Source organism: Plecotus auritus (genome assembly GCF_963455305.1).
Source record: "Plecotus auritus genome assembly, chromosome: 8".
NCBI lineage: Eukaryota > Metazoa > Chordata > Mammalia > Chiroptera > Vespertilionidae > Plecotus > Plecotus auritus.
Window position 1 is genome coordinate 94897397 of NC_137782.1, and position 17612 is coordinate 94915008.

Consider the following 17612-nt stretch of genomic DNA (forward strand, 5'->3'; position numbering starts at 1 on the left):
CCGCTCACTCAGAAAGGGCACAGCGTGGGCGCGGCAGCCTGACGGCGGCTGTGTCCCTCTTGGTTACAGAGGACATCATCTCATTAGGGGACTTTTCTAGTTCAGATTAATTTGCAGAAGTTGTCATAATGTTTGCAGGATGACACAGCTTTAACCATTACATGGTTTTAATCTGTTCTCATTGCCAACAGGACCAAACACACAAGAGCATAATCAAATCGCCTGTAACTTAATTACAGCTTACCTATTTCTAACATACGCTGCCGGCCCCGAGGGCTGTAAGGGTTTAATGGCCTACAATTACCACTGAGCTCTACCTTGTTTGCTCCATGGACAGCCGGGATTCACTTGCAGGCACTGGGTCTTGCCTCCTGATTTGTTTCCATAATCTGCAATAATAATGAGGCAGCAGGTGCAGGCAGGTTTGGGGGACTTGGAGCGGGGAGATATAGCTCATTCTGGGAAACATTACTTTTCACAAATGCATAAAAGGAAATGACTGAAATTGCCAAGAGAAAATTGAAGTCTTGCGGTCGGCAGTATAGCAAGCCTTCTATTTACAAAACGAAAAAAAAAAGTTTTAAACACTTTCTACTTGAGGTTCAAGAATCACTAAAAACACAGACTGAATAAGAAGCTGCACCTGTAAGCTCTTACTTTGAAGTTATGAACTTCCTTAGATGCTAAAAAGTCATACAACCTGTGATTACCTAAGAATTCATACTCATGCTTCCTCGAGCACTTTCCTCAAATCTAAAAAGGCAATTAAGTGGATGGGAGGAAGGATATAAATCTAAATTAAAAAGAAAAAGACTTCTGCTGACTTACATTACTATAAAGATTTTTGCTTGCTCAATAGTAATCATTAAACTATAAAGAAATTCAATTTTAAATGGCTCAATTGCTTTATTTCAGACTAAATAAATTGCGTTTCTTGGAGTCTAACCACCTAGACTGATTAATTTTAGTTAAAAATATTTCAAAATGCATCTCATCGGCCTACTCTTTCATATGGTAGAAATAGATTAAAAAAAACAAAACAAAAAACAAAAAACCTAAAAATCTAGAAACCAAAAGAAATCTGTCCCCTCTGATTTTGAAGAGCCGATTTCTTTAGTAGTATGGTCGCTACAGTGACATTGGTCTCTCAGAGACCGACATAGAATCGGAATTTTAATTTGTCCGATGCCTTCACCTCCCACCCCAGAGCACTGCAAGAGATTAACGACAGCCTCGACCATCCCAACCAGTGACTAAAATACCCACAACTCGATCTGATTGGGGCCCCTGGTAACCTGGACAGTCCTGCAAACTACCCAGCAGGGCTGGATGCAGAGTTTATTTAATCAGTTATCAGTTCAGGGTACTTTTCAATCACAGATAAAGAGCCTTAGAGACTCTTTGCTGGCAGTAAATTTATCTTTTATTCAGTTCCTTTAATCCTTGCCATGTCGTAAGCCCTGTCCCTAAGTCTCACCTCCAATGATCACATTTGCCTCCCTAATAAGTGACTCATTTCTAATTACTTGGCTGGAAATAATTTAGCTCTTTGCCTGCCAGTTACTTTGTCTGGTTATCAAAAAGGTCTAAAGGCCTCATGAGTCACTGACTCATGTTTGTATGAACGATGCTTCCTAGTCCCTCTATCACCCAACAACCCAGGTGCCCGGATAGCAGGATATCAGCCCAGGGCAAAGGACCACAGGAGCTCTCAGTGGCTCCCAGCCCTGCTCTCCCCACTGCTCTACTGCTCCCAGCATGCCCTGTGCTGAGAATTAAATAAAACCTACAAGTCAAGTGTCCCAGGGGCAGGGAGTCTTCTCCACGAGCTGAGAACAAAGACATTTTCTGAGCTCCTTCTTGGCACTGCTAAGTGGCCCTGATAAAATTATTATTAGCTTAAGTGCCGTGGTGAGAACTGGTCCCGATGCACGAACTGAACCGTGTTTCAAAATTTCCTGTTCAAACTTAGTTCTCTATTCTCCAAAAACAGTTAAAATTAAGCAGTTAACTCTGCAATGAAGTTTTACTCTGCCAAGTGCTTCCAAGTTTCAAAGAAACATAAAAACAAAACACTTGCAATAATTCTTCAATCATAAATATTTAATGACTAAATGAGTCACCTCGCAAACACCATCTAACTGTTGTAATCATCACCCCGAGACTGCAGTCAGGAGCCTTGGATTTTAATTTCAGCTTGGCCATTAGCTCCATAAGCTGGTGAGTGAGGCTGTGCCTCATTTCCTCTGAGCAATACTCCCAGAATGTAAAGATTAATTCATCAGACCAGGTTTTAAGTGCACAAGAAAAAAAGTAAATACAATTTAGTATTTTTCTTCTAATCGAGGACTTTAGTAATTACTTTCATTTAAGCTACTGGCCAAGCAGCACACTACCTATAGACCCCTGCCTGCACCAGGGTATCGACCCATCACGGCTGACACGACCGCCGATTCAGAGATAAGGGGCAGCCAAAGCCTTAATGACATAGTCTGTCAGTTAATGTCATGAAAAAGAGTACTTTCTATTTTGAGACATTTTCAAACTGTTTCCTGTATCTCTTTGGTCACTGGATATTAAAACTGCTTCCCCTACTTGAGACACCTCAATTCCCAGGGTCCCGGCCCAGCAGTTGTGCAGGCAGTTCCCATAAAGAAAAAGAACAAGTCCGACAGAAACCAATACAGCAGCCTGAGGGAAGCATGTTTCAGTTTATTGGCATTGTCAATCCATCCATAAGACAGGTGTTATTTTCCCCATGAAGTGAGATCGTTTTCAATCTGCCATAACCTGTGCCCACACATCTTCACCTTGAAAATGTAGCACTTCAAGCTTTAGGCAGGGTCTAGGGGGAAAAAGAAAATGCAGAAGTTGCTAGTCCTCTTGTGTTTTCTTGAAAACCCAACATGAATGGGGGAAATAACCTCCTTACAGTGAATTATATAACGTAACTGTGGCTTCAATTCACTGGGTTGGTGAGGAGCCTTGGCTCTCAGCAGGGCCTTAGCTGAACAGGTACTTACTTCCCTAAGTAAAACCAAACACTTGCCTAGCAATAAAGAAACTACTTTGCCTTTAAAAGACACTGAACTCCCCGCTCTGCTGATGGGGTGGGACGAATGCCCTGCAGGACATATGGAGAGTGGCTGTTTTGCTTACGGACCTGGACACTGCTTCCTGACCCAAGGATATCACAAGGTCATGGGAGTGAGATGCGGAGTTTGGCTGCTAGACTATGCTGCAGAGCAGGGCTGTGATTCTGTAAGTTAGCTCACTGTTAAAAACAAAACAACCCCACATAAAACCTGGTCTCATCACTCAGAATTATGCGATTATACAGAGAGCCCCTAGAACAAGGACTAAATTCAAAACACTATCTCTAGACTGGTAATAAAATATTTACTAATTCAAAATGAAAATGAGAAGCGCTTAGGGAAGACAGTTCCAATAAGTAAAATTGCTCATAACCACAAGCTGCCAAAGGATTAATATTTATCACATTTCCCTGCTACTGTGGGTCGGAAGCTTTTTAAAAAGCAAAACAAGAAAACGAAATATGGAAAACATCTCTCTGGTAATTTATTTCACTTATCTTTGAAATAACAATGTTCAAAAAGTGGTTTATAGAGCAAATCACTTTAGAAGTTCAGAGCACAAAAGTATGACTGATCAAATGTACAAAACTGTCTTGTGCTGTGCAGAATGGAGCTTATCATTGCCAACGTCTTTGGAGAAGTGAAATGGCCAAACCCTCTGAGAGCAGAGTACACTTGGTAAAGCAGGGCTCACTGAGGGTCTTGCAGATTCTACTGCCTGATAAATGGCAGGACCCTTGCCTGTACTTGCAGCCCTTCATTAGGTAGTGATTTGTGAGAACATTAGCAGGTGTGGGGGAAACAAAAACACAAAGAACTATAATTTTTCAAGCTCCTGAACTCTTATGTAATGCCAACAGCAATTACAAAAATGGGGAGTTTATCCTCCAGATTATTTGACTTTGTGCAAATGAAACAAGTTTAATTAAAATGAGATGGATCTCTACCTAAGCACTGCTAAATGAGCTGAAAATCAATGTGCCAATTACTTCTGCTTGTCAGGGCCCCAAACAACATTCTTTGATTTTGCTAAGGGACTTGTATAACCTGTATGCTTTAAATTATTATCCCACTAACTTCTACATGGACTAATTGACCGAAAATGGGACAAGTTCAAAAGTAAAATTACTTTTTTTTTTTTAAGTACTCTCAAAATTTAAGCTGCAATTCTTCTAACTCAATCAGAACTTACACATTATTCCTTCTTCACTTTCACAATTTTGACACTGCTGCCGGAAGATTTCTCGGCACTTGCTTTGAATTCAGTTTTCAGTGCATCCCTCACTGCTTTTGCACAGATCTGGGAGTAGCGGATGTAGCTGGGAGAAAATGAGAGACAACATAGAGTTAATTATCAAGGATCCAGCCAGATTGGTGTGTAACTGTTTTTTTCTTCCTGTATTTTTAATTTTGGTTTGAGGGTACATTATTATAGAACTGGATTTAGAAATAACAATGTCAACAACAAAAAAGAAGACTAGGAAGAAATGTACCAGAGTCTTAACTGGTGTTAGGATGGGTGGGCTTTAGTTTTTCTACTTTATATTTTCCCCCTCTTTAATACATATTAATTTAAAATAAAAGATGCATAGCCTGGCTGGCGTGGCTCAGTGGTTGAGCTCGACCTATGAACCAGGAGGTTATGGTTCGATTCCTGGTCAGGGCACATGCCCGGGTTGTGGGCTCAATCCCCAATGTGGGGCGTGTAGGAGACAGCTGATCAATGATTATCTCTCATCATTGATGTTTCTATCTGTCTCTCCCTCTCTTTCTCCCTTCCTCCCTGAAATCAAGAAAAGTATATTAAAAAAATAAAATAAAAAATAAAAGATGAATATATTTTTAAAAATCCCATAGCACAGGAAACAGACCAAAATGTTAATGGAGTCTATAACATGAGGGATTCCCCCCAATTTCTCTACTTGAAACTTTTTATATTATTCTGACAAGGTAAAGTATGTATAATTAAAAAAGAAAAAAAAAACTATTTTGAATTAAAAGTTCTCCCTCTGATTATTCAAAGGTTTTCCCAAGAATATTGGATCCTGTTTCACAATTCTGCCATTAAACATACTTCTCAATCAACGTATCCAAATTAAACTGCAACAGTCCTTTGAGAATATCATCAATCCTAGCAAAATATCTAACAGCCTGCTTCCTGTTTGGTAGATGGACACCCATCAACATCTTATTTTCAAGATGTCAGCTCACTTTGTACACGTTTTGAAAACAGGAAGGGGGTGAGGGGAGAGTGATGCTGTCTATTTTCTCATGTTTTCAGATTAGGGTGTTTTTTTTGTTTTGTGTTTTTTTTTGGCCAAGAGGTAGGCGTTCCAATCCCTGCTTCCACTCTTAATAATTGGGTGACCTTCGGGCTGTTCAATCTTTCAGCTCCTTTATTCACCCAGAGAAACAATAGAATAAAACAGAGGGGTAATTATACTCGCCCCACCTGTGGGTGGGAGGAGGAGAGACAACATTTGAAAAGCATGAATCACCCCTTCACGCACATAGTAGGTGCTTAATAAACGGTACCCATTCCTGGAACTATCCTCCTCCCAATTCTGCAAAACTCTGCGTGACCTCCCGAGTCAGGACCTCTTGGGCTGCTCAGGTGTCTCACAGGCCTCTACCTACAGGACGCCACTAGAAGGTGCTACTTTATCTGGGCAGGTGAGAGGTTTATCACTTGGGGCAAGGTACTGCACTCGACTAAGTGACAGCCAGAGCAATCAGGTGTGACAGGGAACACAGTAACCTAGACGGGGGTCTTTCCCGTTACACCAGATGCTCTGTCCTCAAATGGGTTCCGTATTGGAGCGTCCATGAGCCACCACCACCTGTGCACAGGTAAGAGCAACGGAGTTAATTTAAAATAAAAATAAAACGTGTGCACCATTGTAAAGGGCCCCAATTTGATCCAGAAAAGGCTAACAGTGATCACATCCAGAGGACTGTCCCCCATTCTTCCAGCTCCCAAGTTTTGTCACTTTGACAAGAGAGTGTCGTGAGAAGGGTAAAGGGCCTGCGCTGAGAGCCGCTGTCTCTGGGGGGGGAGGGGGGTTAAAAGTGGGGGGAGGGGAGGGCGTCGCGCCAGGTGCGGGTCTGCACCCCAGGCAGGCGCGCAGGTGCTAGCGCGCGCGGCCCCCACGAGGCTGCGCCCGCTTCCAGCAGCGCCCGGCCCGCCCCTAAGCCCCGGAATGCCGCCATCTTGGGCGCGCTCGCCTCCCGACCCCCACGCGCCCGCGTGACCTCTGGCCCCGGCCGCCCCGCGCTCCCCTCCCGAGACCCGGGCCCACCTGAGTCCAGCCTGTCGCCAGTAGGCCACCATGATGCCGCGAGAGGGGGGGATAGTCTGACCGAATCGTGAGGACGCCTCAATGTCGGCTCAGCGCGACCCAGCGGCCGGAAGGTCAGGCCTGAGAAGCGGAAGGGGCGGGGCTCCGGACCTGCCAATCCAGCCGCTCGGGCCCCGCCCGGCATTTTCGAACAGCCTCCGCTGTCCCGCCGTAGAATCCCCCGGCACCGGGAGCCAATGGGAGCGCGCGGCACGGGCCGTGACTGCCAATCCCCGGGCAGGCTGGCCGGCTACGCCTCGTGATTGGCTCGGCGGGTGATGAGCTTGTGCCCCGAGGGCTCCCGTAGTACCCCGGCTTTGGCAAGCAGAGCTGGAGGGAACGCTAGGCCGCGTGGTTTGGGGACCGGAGATACGAAGCTGTGGCCGGTGTGGGGCGCACCCCATGGGGGGTGGGGGGAAACACCCGAGTTTCAGGGAACAAGTGGCCAGCCCGGAGTCTTAGGAAAACCTGTGCTGCCTGCAAAAGGGGGAGAGCCCCAGACACGTGGAAAACCCGTTTCAGCACGACCAGTTTAGAGACTCATCCCCAGCACAGAGCTAGGATACAGCCGTGACAATTAAGTGTATTCTTAGGAGGAAAAAAATCTACTTTGCTTTTTACATTTAAGAAATTATAACCAGCCCTGCCGGTGTGACTCAATGGTTGAGCATAGACCTATGAACCCGGATCAGGTTTGATTCCGTCTATTCCGTCAGGGCACATGCAGGGGTTGTGGGTGCCTACAGGAGGTAGCTGATCAATGATTCTCATCATTGATGTTTCTATCTCTTCCTCTCCCTTCATCTGAAATCAATAAAAATACAAAATTAAAAATATATTAAGGAATTATAATCAGGAAAAACCATGAAGTTTTTATTAAGAACGGTTCATTAGTGTAAAATCCACTTTTAATATTAAATAGGATTAGATGCTTCTAATCCACGAGTCTATTCAGTGAACACTTCCAGTGTAGTCCTTTCAAATGTATTTGCTTGTTGTGTATATCTTTACAGGTAAAAGCCACAAACTACCAGCTATTTAACTGAAAGGAGTAATTACACAGGAAAATAAAAATTTACAGAATTTTATCATTAGCTCTCACTAAAAATTGAACAGAATAAAACTTAAGAAACCTTTTTATCATTAGTGCATTCATTACACCTTTTTCAGAACAAAGTATAATTTACAGAAACCATACAAGGCAACTTTAAAAAATATATATATTTTATTGATTTTAGAGAGGAAGGGAGATAAAAAAGAAACATCAATGATGAAGAGAATCCTTGACCGTCTGTCTCCTACATGCCCTCAACTGGGGATCAATTCGGCAACCCAGGCATATGCCCCCAACCAGAATCAAACCTGGGACCGTTCACTCCACAGGCAGACACTTATCCACTGAGCCAAACCGGTAGGGCATACAAGGCAACTTTCAATAAAAAATCAGTATATAGCAATGTTTTGTTTAGCTGAAATGTTATTTCAATTGTAAAAACCATCTCTGGTTACAAAAATAATAAAAAACCTTATTGAATTTCACTTGCTTTTACAAATGCCAAGAAGTCTTAAGCTAAACAATATTTTAAGTAGAAAAACACTAATTTTTAAATAGTTTGGTATACTATTTCTGTGGTTTATGTACATATATTACCTGGTTTCTTTTAAAGGAAACCTGACTAGAAGTTGATCACATTAAGCATTGTAAAATAAAGGCAAGAAGCTAATCACCTTTTAACAAAAATACTCTAAAAGCAAGTTACAAGTATCAAAGATTATTTTTTAATGGTTGATAATTAACTGCTACAAAATATGAAACAAAATACATTTATTGGATTGTTTTTCTGAGTGCAGTGGCCCTTTGGCTCCCAAAATGAGGATTCCCCATAAATAAGTTACAAAGCAATTCATGTAGTGGTTATTTTAGGCCAATACCTTTCCCCCCCTTCCTACCACCACCCCATCAGTGGCACCTTATTATTAAAAACAATAGGTACCTGGGATTTGTACCCCAGATCAAGACATCATTTGGGCAATTTCAAATGATGCACAGCTCCTCATGTAAAAAAGATGTTCTGTGGTCACAATTACTACAGAAAGTAATTATATTCAAATAACCTGGCAGATCATGTTTTAGCAATTACAGAACCATGATTCTGACACATGGCAATTTTACAAATTAGACAAATGTGAAATTCTAAAAGATGTGAACAGCTGCTCTTCTGTTTAAGATTAGAGTGCTGAAAAATTTCGGTAATGAATTTATTTTTTCAGTTAACACAACCGGCCCACAATACAGCATATAGGTCATAAAGTACAAATCCACGGAAGGTAATATCTTCACTAAGTTACAAAACTTTGGCAAATCAATACAGTACTCTTTCATAGAATAAAGATGCAGTTATATATTACTTAAGTGATAATTTTAATTCCAAAAATGTCATTTAAGTACCAAATTAAAACACTGTGGTTTTTAATGGTGGTTTATAGCAAGCAGAGCACGTTATTTTATACAAATTTGTATCTTTTAAAACTATACAATTTCTCCTTTGAAAGTGAGTTCCCTCTTAAAGTTTCCCACAGCAGAGTAATTGTGTCTATTTGGAGGTGGCTCTGCTTTGTCCTGGGGTTGGTCCAAAGCCAGGTAGAGTTCCAATGCATGAAAAGCTTTAAAATTCAACCTGAAGGAGACTAAATATACTAACACCGATTTCTAAGTACCTTTCAAAAATTGTTAAATTCTCACATAACTATGGAATCTTCAAAACCAAAGTCATTTCAAACAACACTAATAATTTCAGATGTCCCCTTTTATTTAGAAACACCACACCTCCTTGTTTTGATCAAGTCACATACCTTTTCTTCGGCTTATTAAAAAAAAATTCTACCTAAAATATACTTTTTTAATGTATTTTTAAAATAACAATAAATATAATGCCAGTTAGGAGAGATCTGGGGGACTGGGTGTTGTATACCAACTTTCATCATTTCTCTACATATGCTGCTGCTGCCATTGGTGTCCTTATGCTTCCTCTTGCTGAAGCCGTCAATTCTTCAATCTCAGCATTTAATTTATGTATTACCCATTCCATTGCTTCTCGGCCCTTAAAAAAATCCAATACATTTATTGTTACCGAGTGAGAGCAAAGGCATCTATCAAATAAATGGAACACAAGGAAGTAGAAGGGGGCATTACAAGTCTAACTAAACCACGCCATGATAGATTTTTGTCCTTGCTGCTTCTTCCTGATGTTATTTACCAAATAAATGCCTTGAGCAACTGACTTGCTCCATAAACTGATTTTTATTTTGTATGCAAAAGATGTCCTCCAAAGAATCTATAATCAAGTGACAGTGATATTTTACTTATTTCATGATTAGAGTAGTGACCTTTTTGGGAGTGAAGCCAACCCCTCCCCCTTTTCTTTTTATGTTTGTATTTTAAACCAAAATCCTATGTAATTGCTAAAACCAAAGATTTAAACCAAAATCCTGAGAGATCTGGTCCCTGACTTCCTCAACCATTTTCTCCTGGCACACTATAATCTATGCAGTTACGCAAGGAGAAGCAGCAGCAGCACTTCATTTTTCCTGTCTCAGGGCCTCTGCACACTCAACTCCTGTCTGAAGTGCTCCCTGCACGTCCCTCACAACCATCACACCCCTCATGCAGCTATCACCATCACTCACCGAATACTCATTAAACACTCATACCTTCTTGCACTTTTCCTTTTTTAATGATCCGCTGTGCAATGAATGTTGCCTTTCTTAGTCCCACAAGGGCAGGGACCACATTTTTTTTTATTTCCAGATGTATCCCCAGTCTAGCCTAGTATTCTGTCTGGAACAAAGCGGGCGTCTATCTATGAATATCTTCTCACTGCTGAATGATTACATTAAGTGTTGTAGAACGGTGCACTAAGCATCCTTTTCTCTAAACTTTGTTTAAATCATGCGTTCTCAATGGGGCAAAAATTACCTGGGCTGGTGGAAAAAATCCACCTTTTTATTTTTAAAGTATTATCTATCAATTAATTACACAGGGTAGGGTGATAAAAAAAAGTCTAAAATTGATCTGGGATGGGGGAAATGATAAATGAAAAAAGGTTGAGAATTGGTGCTTTAAATGACACATGGCAACATGTAATTAAGTATTTCCCACATGCTGGGCCCTGGGTCTCACACTTTCCATGTTATCTCATTGACTCTTCATGCCTAACCCTGTGAAATGGGCAGTTAACCTCCACTTCATAGATGGTAAACTAAGGCACAGAAAGGTTAACTTACCTGTGCAAGGCTGCTAAGAGTTAGAGCTTGGGCCTGACACCCAGCTGTGCTGGGCCCAGAGCCTGTGCAAGTACAGCTCACATGGATTCTCATTGTATCATGGCTGAAAATCGGCTTGTGAGGAAAACACATGCTCATTGCTAAGCTCTTCCAAAAACAAAACCCAGGAATAACAGCAACCAGGGGGCAGCCTCACGTACTTTACTAGCATTTGAAGATATTGTGCTCGCCATCAGCCCTTCCAGGTAACTACTGAGGCTGACTCCTTTCACAGTGATGATGGCCTCTTGAGTCAAAACAGTTCTGGAACAAAACAAATTCACACATTTTCAGAATGATCTAACTTTCATTTAAAAAAAAATATTTGGTAAAAGAATTAAAACACCTGTAAAATAAGTTTGTTAAAACATTTTTTTACTTACCTTTCTGGGTCCTGAGGATGTGGTTTATATATAAGTCTCTCATCTACTGAAACCATATTTGTAAATGAAATCTATAGAAATTAAAAAAAAATTCAGTTCATGTTGGAAACCAGGATTAAAAACATTTCCTAAATTAATTCACAGACCCAAATCTTGCTAAGTATACAGAACAAGAATAAACCACTTTGATATTACTGCGTAGACAGAATTTGAATTTCACATTCATTCTTACTTTTTATTAAAAATAATAAATGTGACAAAAGCATTGTAAGAGTAATAACACGCACAGAATCCCAAATCATTTTATTGAGTGCTAGCCCCTAGAAATGCTAAGTAGGCTCATTGAGTGGTGAGGATAAGCTGCAAAAAAGGCAAAGGCAGCAGAGCATGTGAGTGCTGACTGCCTAAACGCCCACAGAGCTAGATTCATCTCTTCAACACTAAGAGTGACAAAAACTTAGGCCAAATAGTTTAAAATAAAACAAAAGGAAGCCAAAACTTACATTAGTGGATTTAAGTTCCATTGTTTTCTCTACAGGATCAACTACAGAATGTTCTTGCACATATGTTTTGGTTCTTGCCGCACCAATCAGCTAAATAAAACATCCACAATTAGTAATCAGAGGAAGGATTTCTTAACAAGTGTATCAATATTTTATTTGAAAGTAAAATGTGTTAATGTCTTGAGCCAAAAATCTGTTTCGTAAAAAACAAAACAAAAACCACGAGTCATCAGACAAAGGTCAGAAAGGAGGCCCCTCTGAGATACCAGGAATTCACACCCCATGGATAAGATGAGACTCCACACAACACCCTCCCCAGAGGCAATGAGCAAGCAGCCCACTGAACGTACTGCAGGGAGGAAGGATGCTGGACCTGCCAATGACAAAGGAGCAGGGAGCTGAAACATGGGACTCAGTGGGTCTGGGAAACATGGCATCTGGAAAAAGGAGAGCTCAGACTACCAGTCAGCACTTTCCTAGAGCCATCCAAAGGAGAGGGTGCAATGGCCTCTTTTCTTCAGACAGGAAACAGCCATGTCATGAAGGAGGACATCACACCCAGTGAGTGTCACTCCCCATGCCCTAACCCCAAGCCAATCACCCAATCTCACTCATTTCTGGGCCCCCATTACCTAATGCAGTGGTTTGTACAAAGGAAGCAATCAGTGCCTTCCTGTTGAAAACGTTGTACTTTTGTTTTCTGGGTGGACCTGCCTTCTAGAAAGGGAACTTCTACTGAAAAGTGGGTCCACTTATCATACCAGAGTTTCCCACACTATAAACTGGCATTCCAGTTTCTTGCTGGTTAAATCGAATCACTAAAGCCTGCTTGCTTGAAACTGAATAGAACTACGTTTTGAAATGTATGGAGAGGAGGCCCAGATCTTGGAACAATGTGGCAACAGGAAGTCCAAGAAACTGCTGTTCTCTTTATGTGCACGAACCACCACTGACCACACAACTGTCAGCTAACAATTCCCACCAAACCATTACTTCCAAATCTTACTGTTGGTCTCAAGTTGCTGGCAAAAGCAGGAAAAGTAGGATATACCTCATTTTAAACTACAGAGCATTAGCTGGCTTCCTTCAGAAAGTTTTATCAGGTGCCTTCATGAAGACTGTAATAATATTTCCAATTCATTATACACTCATAACTCAAGTTTATTATAATACAATTTGAACTGACGAAAAAATGACATTCAGAATCTGCTCCCACAGCCTATTTGAAATTATAATGTGGTTTGGAAAACTTCTCCCCAGCAGTCACATTTCTGCAGGAATAAAGACACACTTACAGATTTCACAATGGAAGGCAGTCCCCACTCTGTGCTGAGCAGTCTATGGCTGTGCAATTTTCCAGAAGGATCTACATGTCTGTCCAATACATCGACTCCAACCACGCTTGGGTTCATAGGGTTTGGATATTTCTGCATTGCGGCTGTTGTAACAGTTTCCCATGGGTGGCTGCAACATAAAGCACAATCAAACATTTAAAAATATACCTTTAAATTAAGCATTTTATAACCCATCAAATTATTTTTTGCAATTGAAGTTTAATTTACCTAGGGAAAATTTTCTCAAAAGATGATTTTAGGGGCTCAATATAAATTGTAAAAATATACATTTTAGTCTTTTTTTCAGCACAGATTATATGGTACAATTAATTTCTATAAAGATTAAAATAGCCTACCGAGCATCACAGTACAGGTTCTTAAATAATCTTTCCTATTTACCCATGTCTACTTTTCACATGTAAATTTGGTTTCTAAGAACCAAATTCATAAAAATTATATTCTACAGAATTAAGCAGCAAAAATTATACCATTTATCTTTTTGTCTGACCCTAATTACATGGAGCTATAAAGTAACGAGAGTAAAGACCTTATTTGCCCTGTAAATTCTTAGTGATTACAAAGATTCAAAACATTACTGATTTAAATACCGTATTAAAAAATATATTTTTCTCTACATAAAGGTAATAAATAACAGTGACCCCCTCTAGTTAATCTTGATCCATTGCTTTGCTCCAAGGAGTGATTCTGATTCGTTTTGAAAATGTTTTTAAGATGCTCCTAATATGCTATTTCTTAAAATAATAAGATTTGGCCCAAACCGGTTTGGCTCAGTGGATAGAGCGTCGGCCTGCGGACTGAAGGGTCCTGGGTTCGATTCCGGTCAAGGGCATGTACCTTGGTTGCGGGCACATCCCCAGTGGGAGGTGTGCAGGAGGCAGCTGATCGATGTTTCTCTCTCATTGATGTTTCTAGCTCTCTATCCCTCTTCCTTTCTCTCTGTAAAATATCAATAAAATATATTAAAAAAAAAATAAGATTTGCTTATCTTCTAGGATGGAAATGGAACTTGTAGCATCTTTATCTCTTGTGAAAGCACATGTGCCTGGTGATTCAACGTGATGTACATTTGTTTACAACTTATGTGAACAGGAGGCTGTACAAAAGACATCCTTTACAAAGGAGCCCTCATTAACTACATTTAATATGAAAGGTGACGTAACTTTCAGAGAACCAAGTCTGACAACTACTTGACATCGACAGAAGGAAAATCTCAAAATCCTGGACAACCAATGACATTATTTGTAACCAGAGGCCTGGTGCACAAAAATTTGTGCACTGGGGGTGTGTGTGTCCCCTCTTGCCCAGCCTGTGCCCTTCCATAGTCTGGGAGCACTTGGGGGATGTCCAACTGACAGGGAGCGGGCCTAAACCGCAGTTTGGCCTCCCTCTGAGGGAGGCAACCGGTGGGCTGATCAGGGGATGGTGCCACCTGGCCCGCCCCCCATTGCCTGGTTGCCACCGTCCCGCAATCACCATCCCCTCCCTCTGGCCACTGGCATCTGCCCTGGCTGGCCTGGTGCCGCCCACTTGGCTCTCCCCCCCGCCCCCCAACCAGTCATTCATTATATTGGATGTTTTAGTTTTTGCTACCATATTAAATAAATGAACCTCATTCTGTTTTTAACATCAGACCTTACTCAGCAATCAATGCAGTTATATAAGTGGAGCTATTTTATTAATCTAAATAGCCCTCACAAATAGGAGTGATACAGGACAAACACTGATTGTTACCAAGGCAACTATCTAAAATGCAAATTGGACAAACCCTTTCCCTGGCTTCATCTAGTCCCATACCATGATCAGCTAGTTTCCTTGCACTTAACTCTTTCCCTCATCCCCTCAAAAAAAAAAAAAAAAAAAAAAAAAAAAAGAATTGCATGGCTTTGGGGTGGTTATACAATATTTGTAATTTAGTCCTTCTCTCCTCTCTGAGCCAACTTGAAAACACCCATTGCTTGAACTAAGACTGCTTTATGAAATAGAACTAGCTCAAACATTACAAAGGAGGCCTATTATGATGCACAGTCTTCCTGCAACTAATTTTAACTGTCTCGGTATAATTATGTGATAAGATCTCACACCGGAAGATATTCATAGCACCAAAGGGCAGTCTGGAGAACTTGGTGGTGAGGTACTGACCTGTCCAATTTCTTCACCTATAAAATGAGGTGGGAGACACTGCAACTCCACTGAAACAACAACAAATTCTGCCAATCCCAAGAACAGTGCCTGGTAGGTACATTGTGGGCATTCACAGCTGTTGAAGGAGCCAATGAATGACTTCACAACTGGATGCCAACTACATGCTAGGCCTCAGAAGGAAGTGTGGGAAACCAAAGATGGGTATGACACAGAGTGATGGCTTAGACATTGTTGTTAGATTGGATCATCCTTAAGTTGGATACATAGGGAAGTGGTCTAAGATTTTTGGGAGAGAATGACTTTAATTTCAGGTACGCTGAGTTTGAAGAGCCTGTGGGACAGGTGAGTAGAGATGTCTGGTAGGACCTGAAAATAAGGATGTGAAGTTCAAGACCAGCTGGAGCCCAAGGTACAGATTTTGGTGCCCTAAGTGTGTACAGATCAGCTGGGACCTTGATGGAAAAGCCCTGAGTATCTGGATAGAGTCAGGATCAGGACTTCTTCTCCCAGGACATGTACAGCTTTTACTTGAACATGTCTATCTTCTGGGAGGAGAGCCCCAGAGCTTTCCTCAAATCTCAGAGAAGTCTGTGGCAAAAAGAAAAAAAAAAGATTAAGAATCACTGATAAAATGCTAGACAAGAAGGCCAACAACAGAATCTCAATGAATACTTATACCGAATGGGAACGTTGGAAACATTAAAGAAAAAAGGGCAGAGAGGGGCTGGGGACAAGCCAGGAAATAGTGTGTTAGGGGAGACAGAGAAGAATATTCTAAGGAGGCACAGTCCCAACAATGTAAGCATTTAAACCTGGAAGAGGATCACAAGGAAGAAACCACCCCTGGACCCAAGGGCTGAAACGGAGCAGTGAAGAATGTGTCCTGGTGGAAGAATGTCAGAAAGACTACAAACTCAGGGTCTTTGCCCCCAGAATGTTAAACTAGGAAGAAAGAAATCTTCCCTGTGATTCTAACATTCCACGCTTTCCAGGACCCAGCGGACTCCTGATTAGGTAAGAAGTTTACAACTTTTTTTTAAAAACTGCCCTTTGAAATACTGTTAATCAAATAAACTAAAACATACTGTAAAGCTATGAAAGCTAAAACAATGTGGGTCCTCGCGCAAGATCGTGGAATCCAGCGGACAGCTCAGAAAGAGGTTCACTGGCGTGCTGGGCGGACCGAGAAGCATTCAGCAACGACAGACCGAATTATTACACGTGTGGTTCTTTCGTACGTGGAGTCAGAGACCCAGAAGGAAATTTAATTACCAACACCCATCGGCTTAAGGCCTATTCCCTTCCGTTACTGAACATTTCGGCGAACCCAGAGCAGTCACTGAGAGCGGTCTCCGAGGCATCCCGCACCTGCGGGCACGGGAGGCCCCGTCGACCCCTCGCCTTTCGCGTCCCCGACGGGAGGGGACAGAGGTCACAGGCTTGCAGGAGGCAGCGCTGCAACTCGGACTCCGACCCAGGCAGCTCCTCCAGGCAACGAGCTGCCGGAAGTTTCGCCTCCAGGTCGCCTGCGCTCATCCAGTCACATTCCGACGTGAGACTCCACCCAAACGGTGGCGGGGCCGCCCGGGACTCTCGACCCAGCCCACACGCCCTCGGGGTCCCCGGGCCGCGTCCCGGACTTTGGAAGCCAGGGGTACAAACTGGGGGCTGCTCGCCCGAGTGTCGTCCAGGAACTTGTGTTCGGCGACGCTCCCGCCACCCGGGGGCCGGCGGCAGGTGCCGCGCCTCTGGCCCCCTCCCGGCGGGGCAGCGGCTGGGCCTGGAGGTCCTGGGGGCCCATTCCCGGGAGCAGGATCGCGCGGGCGCCCCCAGAACCCCGTGGGGCTCAGGTCCAGCTCGTCAACTCGGCCCCACAGCTTCCTGAGGGGCGCCTCGACCTCGCCACCACTTCGGGCCCAACCTTTCCTCCTCGCTCCGCCCCCCCACTCCACAGTTGCCCCGCGTCCCCCACCGACCCGTCCCACGCCCCAAACTTACTCAAAGACGTGCTCCGAAGTCCAAATCTTCATGGTGCCGGTAGCCTGCGCGGTGTCCCGGCGGCGCAAAGAGGTAAAGAGGCCACACAGGCCCCCGCCCTGCCCCCTCGCCTCCTCGCCTCCTCGCCGGCCGCGCAGCGCGCACGCGCCGTCGGGCCCGACGCCAGGACGTCCCGACGCGGAGCCCCACGCCCTATACCGGACCGGGTTTGGCCCTAGCCTCGCGCGCGGCGCAACAAAACCCCGCCCCTTAGCGCCGGGCGCTCGCGTCGGCGCAGTTCGGGGGCAGCGCCTCGAGCCGCCGCGAGGCTGTTGTGCTGCGCAGGCGCGGCCGGCGGCCCGCCCCCTCGAGGGCGTCGCGGGAAGCGCTGACCTCTGGGCAGAGTTGGGTCAGGCCCAGCGGGTTCCCGGGCGCACCCGCCCCGCCCGCGGGGCCGGCTCATTCCCGCCCAATCCACGATCACCTTGCGTCGCGA

At 43.4% G+C, this 17612-nt stretch overlaps 2 protein-coding genes across 2 annotated transcripts; both read right to left on the reverse strand.

The window, feature by feature from the left end:
* Positions 1-2692: 2692 nt before the first annotated feature.
* Positions 2693-6534, reverse strand: ATP5F1E (ATP synthase F1 subunit epsilon). The gene is made up of 3 exons (XM_080683160.1): positions 6395-6534; positions 4288-4414; positions 2693-2845 (listed from the first exon to the last, which is right to left on the reverse strand). Exons 1-2 carry the CDS (start codon positions 6424-6426, stop codon positions 4291-4293), a joined length of 156 nt encoding a protein of 51 aa, XP_080539286.1. The 5' UTR covers positions 6427-6534; the 3' UTR covers positions 2693-2845; positions 4288-4290.
* A 747-nt stretch (positions 6535-7281) lies between these two features.
* Positions 7282-17354, reverse strand: PRELID3B (PRELI domain containing 3B). The gene is made up of 6 exons (XM_080683161.1): positions 17138-17354; positions 12938-13106; positions 11643-11732; positions 11140-11210; positions 10918-11020; positions 7282-9534 (listed from the first exon to the last, which is right to left on the reverse strand). The coding sequence occupies exons 1-6, from the start codon at positions 17167-17169 to the stop codon at positions 9415-9417; spliced, it is 585 nt and encodes a 194-aa protein (XP_080539287.1). The 5' UTR covers positions 17170-17354; the 3' UTR covers positions 7282-9414.
* Positions 17355-17612: the final 258 nt, after the last annotated feature.